Raw genomic sequence first — 7,225 nt, forward strand, 5'->3', positions numbered from 1 at the left:
AAAGAGATTGTCCGATGATTTCCGCATTCCGTTGGGTCACCTCTCTTTGGAATGGGCACAAATATGGATCTCTTCCAATCAGTCAGCCAGATAGTCGGCCACACATACTAGAACTGGCAAAATAGCTTCCCAAGAAACCTCAGAGGCTGAAAATGTTGGTGGGTAGTATATGTCCCACAAGGCTAAGCATTGATATTTTTGGGGTGAATTTTGCAATCAGTATTCAGATGGTTGGCACCAAGTCTCTTACACTGAGCACATAAAATTTGCTTTTGATTTTTGGGGAACCTTTCACTGTACTTTAGGTAAAAGTTCACATAGTAAATTAGTTCTCCAAGTACTAATTCATACATAAATTTGGGGATCTGAGTGAAGTAGAATTCTCTTTTTATTATTTTTAAATCTATCCCCATATTTTCCAACACTATTGAATAAGCTGTCTTTTCTAAAGATTTTCAATTCTTCTTTATTGCACATTTTTATTATCTATACATTTTAATAGTATAACTCTTAATATTTTAAATTCTCTTTAATGTTCTAATATTTCTTTGTACATATATTACCTGTTCCCTTCAGCCTACTTTTTAGTAAATTTTATTATAATTTTCACATACTTACTTTTCTACATGAATATTAAAATCATTGGAAAATGAAGGAAAAAGGATAATTAGCTCAATTCTATTAAATTAAATATGTGCATATGTTAAATAAAACTGAATTTTTTTTAAAAATTACCATTCTATCCGAAAAGGAATACCTTTTAAATTATTTTTTTTTAAAAACAAACTTAGTTGCATTCACATAAGCCTGTTTCCCTTGTAAATTTCTTTCATACACTTAGTAGGCTCATTTCTCCTGACAAGCATGTCTCCCTTTAAGGAGTCTCCCTCATAAGCTACACTGTATCTAGATAATGTGTTCATTCATACTATTCCACAAATTCCTTTGATTTCTGTTTATATGGAAATGTTGTAGTTTCATCATTGTATTTGAAGGACAAATTTGCTGAGAATATGATTCTTGGTTGACAATTACTTTTTCCTTCAACAATATATATATACATATCTTCCCATTGGCTACTTGCCTACATGGTTTCTGTTAGGATATCAGAGGTTAGTCTTATTGGTTCTCCTTTGTAGGTAAATTTTCATATTTTCTGAGCCACTATCAGGATTATTTTCTTGTCTTTGATTTTGGAGAGTTTTATTGTGATATGTCTTAGTGATATTCTTTTGGGGTCTATTCTGTTGTTTGGGATTCATTCAGCTTGTCTTATCATCTTTCATTATGTCAGAGAAGTTTTCTCTCAACAACTCTTGTAGTATTTTTTTTATACTTTTCTTGGTCTCTTCCTGTTCTTGAATTTCAATCATCCATAGGTTTGTATTCCTCTTCATGGTATCCCACATAAATCTTACACTGGCTTAAGTTTTTTGTTTTGTTTTATTTTTTCTGGTTGTTCTTCTAGCATACTATTATTGAGAAATTTATCTTCAAGCTCACTAATTCAGATTTCTACTGATTCAAATCTACTCCTTTTTCCTTTCAATATATTGTCCATTTCTGAAAACTTAATATTAGTCTTGTTGATTTCTATTTGCAGGTTTTGTGTTGTTTCCAATTATTCATCTTTTTTGTCTATTTTTACAGTGTTTTCCTGAATTCTTCCATGCTTTCCTTGGCTTTTCTCTCAATATGTTAAGGTATCAAATATAATTCTCTTGACTTATTTTTCAGGTCATTCCAATACCTTTCTTCCTCAAAATGTTTTCTAGCTCTGCAACTTACTCACTTGTTTGAGCCACTTTGATTTATTTCTTCATGTGAACAGATAGTGTCTGTTGCCTCCAAGGCATTGTGCTGTGTTTATATCTATATTTAATCAATGATTGTATGTTGGTTTGTTCCTAGGCACTCACCAACTGGCAGGTGTGACTAGAGAATAGAAGTCAGATACAGATGATAGTTCAGGAACCATGAACTTCTGATGAAGATATAGAAAAGTGAATTGAACAGACAGTGGGGGAAAAAAAAAAAAGAGCGAGAGACAGACAAGTGGACTGTGCTGGCCAGTGGCTGGGATGTATGGGCATGGTTGATATCCCTTTCAAGTGAGACACAAAGAGAAAAGACACATACACAAGAAAACACCAAACAAACAAACAAGAAAACAACAGCAAAATAAATAATAAAGGAGGGGGAAGGAAAATCAGACAACAGCTAGAAAGATAATACAATAATGAAAAAGCAGGAAGAAGGGGAAAATACTGTGTAAGAGAGAAAATAAAAGGAAAGAAAAGCATTAAACATAATTAGGGAGAAAGTGATGAAGAAAAGAAACAGAGACCACAGAGTAGTAAAGAAACATAAAGGAAGAAGGAGGAGGAGGAGGAGAAGTAGGAGAAGAAGAAGAAAAGTTGAGGGAAAGCGTAACAGAAGGAAAATATGACCACAGAGATATAAAGATGGAAAAACAAAGGAAGGGAAAGAGAGGAAGATGAAGAAGAAAGAACAAACAAACAAAATCAATGAAAGGAAAAAAAAAAAAGAAAAAAAAAACACCTAGGACTGATGCCGGAGAGAGAAGAAAATTCTGGGGAACTCCTGCCAGCCAAGGAGCTCACATGGTGGTGGGCAAGGAATGAGACCATGGCACTCCCAGCCATGATGAAATTCCTATAGGCTTGGGTATTGTCTGTTCTGGGCAACCAATCCAGAAATAGTTCATGCAGACCCCAAAGCAGATAGGACCAGGGTCTTTCTGGCCCAGAGGGAAGCCAGGAGTAGTAGGGCAGCTGATCACAAGAGTTCCCACTAGTCCGCTACTGTCCAGGACGGACTCTGCAGGTCTGCTTCAGGCCTCACTTGAATCCAGATGCTGGGTTGGTACAGCTAGCACCCAACTCACTTTAATGCTACTCACTACTGCACAGCTCACCACCATGCAGGTCCAACTGCCCAGAGTGCAGGAATTCACAGGAAGTGTATGTGGGCGGGGGCTGTTCACACCTCTGGTCATCAGGGGAATACAAATAACAAGACAACAATCCCACCTCTCTCTCTACAAGTCACCAATATGCCTCTACACCACCAAGCCATTGACTGTTTCCAAAGCCACTCACAAAAACTCAAGAGACCCACTCCTCATCTGGCTGGCCTGCACAGTTCACCTATCTATCTCCTTTTGTTCTTCTGTGTCTGCTCAGCTTCTTCTAGTAAGCTTTCAATTCACTTTACTATCCCTTCATCTGAAGCTCATGGTTCCTGGACTATCATCTGAATCTGTTTCATTTGGTTTTCCATATCTTCATTGTAGAGGGTCTGAATAGTGTTTTTGCCTAGTTTGCCATTTACCAGAAGTTTATCCTCCATTCTTCCTATGTCATTTTGATTCTTCCCCACTCTCTGAAGTAGATTTTTATTAAAACATTCTTTCTGAAACTCTGCAATAATACATGTTTAATGTTTGTGTATCTATGCTATCTGGGTCCATTAGTAGAAACATCTCTAGCAAGGCATTGATAATCATCAGCACACTCATAAATCAAACACACACACACACACACAAATAAGTATTATTTATGATTTCTTTGTTTTTATCATTGAGTTATCCTTTATCCTTTCATTCTATTCAAAATCTTATCTTCAGTCTCTCTCCTTCAGTTTCAAAACCGCATCCATTCCGAACTTTACCCGACATACCCCCAACCACACTTCCCTCCTACAGGAGATGCTTCTCTTTTTATTGCCTTTCTATCCATCTATATCTTTAAGATTTGTTGTTATTAGAAGTGAGAGATATGGAAAAGAAGGATCAGCTTTAGTAGTGGTGTCACTAGGGTTGGTGTTAACTAGTGTGTTAACTCTTGGTGTAACCCCCACACACACATACCCCATGAATCTCTTCCCATGCCAGACAATACAGAATCCTTCCCTAGCTCATACTGGCCCTATAAAATCAAGTAGAATGGCTTCATAGGATTTCTGAGTAAGCAAATCCTTATGGGAGCAGATGACCTCATCTTTCTCTACAATGTGGCTGATGAATTCAAAACACCAATATTTTCATGAGCTGTCCACTGTTTAACCCACTGCACCACCAGAGTTCCTTTAAAGGACCCTTGGGAATATTTATTATTCATTTTTATCCTCAAACAATATTGAGAAATATAGTATAAATTGCTTCAATATAGTATGTCTTAGATCATGAGAATGCTAACAAAATTGTTTTATGAAACTTTCTACATGGAATTATAATAATTTACATAATTAGTAAACGAGTAGAAGTCTTTATTTCTTTTTCACCTTCTTTTCCTTTAGTTGTTACTTTATTGTCAAAAAAAAGTTATTGGCATAGGTTCCCAAATACCAAATGTCACAATACTGTAGCTAAAATACCAGAAACTTTGACATAATAAACCACTATAAAAATCCGGCCATCATAAAAACAACAGCATGTTGAAACCGTGCGATTCAAAGTGTCATTGTAATTGGGTAGCATTGATAGCTCTTGCCAGAAAATATTAGAAAGTTCAAAATATAAATTAACATAGCATTTTAGCCTTGTAAGTATATTGATATATGTAAGCTGGGTTTATAAAAATGTTTCTGTTGTTATAACTAGCTACAAAGATATTTTCATTTAAAAAAATATCTATTTCTGCAAACGCACACAACTTTTTTACACATTTGTATGTCAGTGCCCTCTGACAGAGTCACCTGGTACAGTCCCCACCTCCCACACCCCATAGTGATGATGGGGGTAGGTGGTAGATGGGATAACCAGACAATTATAACCTGAGTTCAAAATGTATTCAATAAATGTTTTGAAAATATTTTCTTCTTTCACCTATATTGAGACTTTTATAATTCAGAATTCTTCAAATTATAGCTGGCTTGTTCTCTTTTGTTGCACTAATTCTTTTTTTATTTATTTATTTATTTTCGTGCTGTGGTCTGATTTCTTATACTTAGTTACTTATGAGCAACTACCGAAGGAATACAGGCATAGAACAACCATAGAATTAAAATACATCAAGTATTGTATTGTCATGCCTTACATTTACTAAGAATCATGTATTTGGGGGTGAGAGGTTGAAAATATGACGTGATCCACAAATTCATTTGTCTCACATACTCCCACTGAGAGAACTAACTCTCTAGAACATTGAATGACAATTCCCAGAGTTTCAAGACAGATGTCTAAGGCCACCAGCTATGACTTTCTAAGATTCCTTAACATACAGACTCATCTATGTACAACTTATTTTTTGTTTAGAACCACTAAGAAACTCATCAAAGATTATCAGAAAAGTAAAATGTTAAAAGCTGTAAAAGTAGATGAGTTATACTGCCTACTTTTTTTTTTTACTCTTCAACTATCTGTCTGCAATGTGATATGTATTAATGCATCCAGCTCTCATAATTTGCGCTACCTTTAGTCCCCATAGGATGAGAAGGGAGAGAAACATGATCTGAATTCTAGCCCCAGATGACTCTGAATGGTATTCTAATCTTGTCTAATAGGTCTCTACCCTCTCCTAGCCCATATCTCTCTTTTTCACTTCTGAGTTAATTCTGCTTTTCATATCTCTGCACCCAAGTTTCAATGCCCACTTACTATGAAACTTCCTTGGTTCCTGTAGGTTTCAGGCCCCAACATGAAGAATTTACTTCTTTCTAAATTGTATGTTCCAATGCTTCAAATCCTTCCTGAACTCATTCATAGAGATTCCATTTTGGCACAAACTGTCGAATATTCTCCATGCCCCATTCCTGGGAAAATAAAAGCTTTCACATCATTACCTGTAATGTCTTTTCCAAATGCTTAGCCAGGAGGATGAACACTCACTAGATTTGCTTTTTCTCCTTTAGGATTTGTGCAGCTGGTTGGAGGGGATGGACCCTGCTCAGGGCAAGTGGAAGTCAATTCAGGAAGAGACTGGGTTCCAGTCTCAGACGTGAACTTCACATTCCCCACTGCGCAGGTCATCTGTGCAGAGCTGGGGTGTGGCAAGGCTGCCTCTGTCCTAGGGAATGTGCCCTTCAGAGACACTGATGGACCAGTCTGGACTGAAAAATTCCAGTGTGAGGGGCACGAGTCTAAGCTCTCATTCTGCCCCAAAGAGCCCTGTCCTGGAGGCACCTGTTCCCACAATGGAGCTGTCCATGTTGTCTGCTCAGGTGAGACTTGGAGCATGCTTTTAACCTTCTTGTATATTCTGTTGGAATAAGAAATAAAAGGAAGTTTTCCTGAAATCCACCATCTTCTTTCAGAGTACACAGAAGTCCGGCTCATGAAAAATGGCAGCTCTCAGTGTGAGGGACAAGTGGAGATGAGAATTTCTGGAGTCTGGGGACCACTCTGTGCCTCTCACTGGAACATGGGCAATGCCAATGTAGTCTGTCGTCAGATCAACTGTGGAGTTGCCATCTCCACCCCAATGGGCGCATCCTTTATGGGCAGAAGGGATCAGATCTGGAAACACCGATTTCACTGCTCAGGGGTCGAGTCTTTTTTGTGGAATTGTCCTGTGACTGCCCTGGGGATTCCTGAGTGTCCCCAAGGAAACACAGCCTCAGTGATCTGCTCAGGTAAGAGAGAAAGTAGGGGCTCACTGGTACTTGGGAAGTTCCTGGATGAAATGTCCCTGAGAGCAGAGAGTGGAAACCCTGACTGCAAATGTGATACTCTGCCCTGGGTTGTTCTCATTGTTCACTCATCTTTCAAGTCAGGGCAAGAAGGGTTAAGGGGATAACATTTTTAATAGACATCATGGAATAGATGAACACTGTTTGAAATCATTGTGCATTGACCAAAGCACGATGAAATTTTGGAGCCAAGATCTCAGAGAAAAACTAAGTGCAAAGGTGAGACTATTTCCTTGAGTAGTTCCTATTCAAAGTTAGCAGCTGACAGAAGACAGGCTCAATTGAAAGGTTCCCAGACTCCGTGACTGGGGATCAATATAATAATTTGAGGTGTGTTAGGAGTAGGAGCCCTACTGGACATAGAGAATACTTGTTATTGTTTAGTGATGTTGAGTTGGCTCCAAAACTAAATCTTGCATGGATCAATACACAATGATTTCAAACAGTGTTCTTCCATGGCAGTTTTTCTAATGGCATCATCAGTGCAATGGTTTAAAATCATCATGTTTACCATTATCAGAATCAAAACTCTAAAAAAAGGCTAGCTCTGAAGGTATGATACTATTACTCTAAC

The 7,225-nt window shown here is 37.6% G+C and overlaps 1 protein-coding gene across 1 annotated transcript in view; it reads left to right on the forward strand.

The window, feature by feature from the left end:
- The window catches only part of LOC102841716 (antigen WC1.1-like), a 180,020-nt gene that overhangs the window by 81,805 nt on the left and 90,990 nt on the right, over window positions 1-7,225 (forward strand). The window contains 2 exon segments of the mRNA XM_006862752.1: window positions 5,875-6,183; window positions 6,277-6,778. Of these exon segments, the coding sequence (XP_006862814.1) occupies window positions 5,875-6,183; window positions 6,277-6,778 (811 nt within the window).

This window comes from Chrysochloris asiatica, unplaced genomic scaffold (assembly GCF_000296735.1).
Source record: "Chrysochloris asiatica unplaced genomic scaffold, ChrAsi1.0 scaffold00050, whole genome shotgun sequence".
Taxonomy (NCBI): domain Eukaryota; kingdom Metazoa; phylum Chordata; class Mammalia; order Afrosoricida; family Chrysochloridae; genus Chrysochloris; species Chrysochloris asiatica.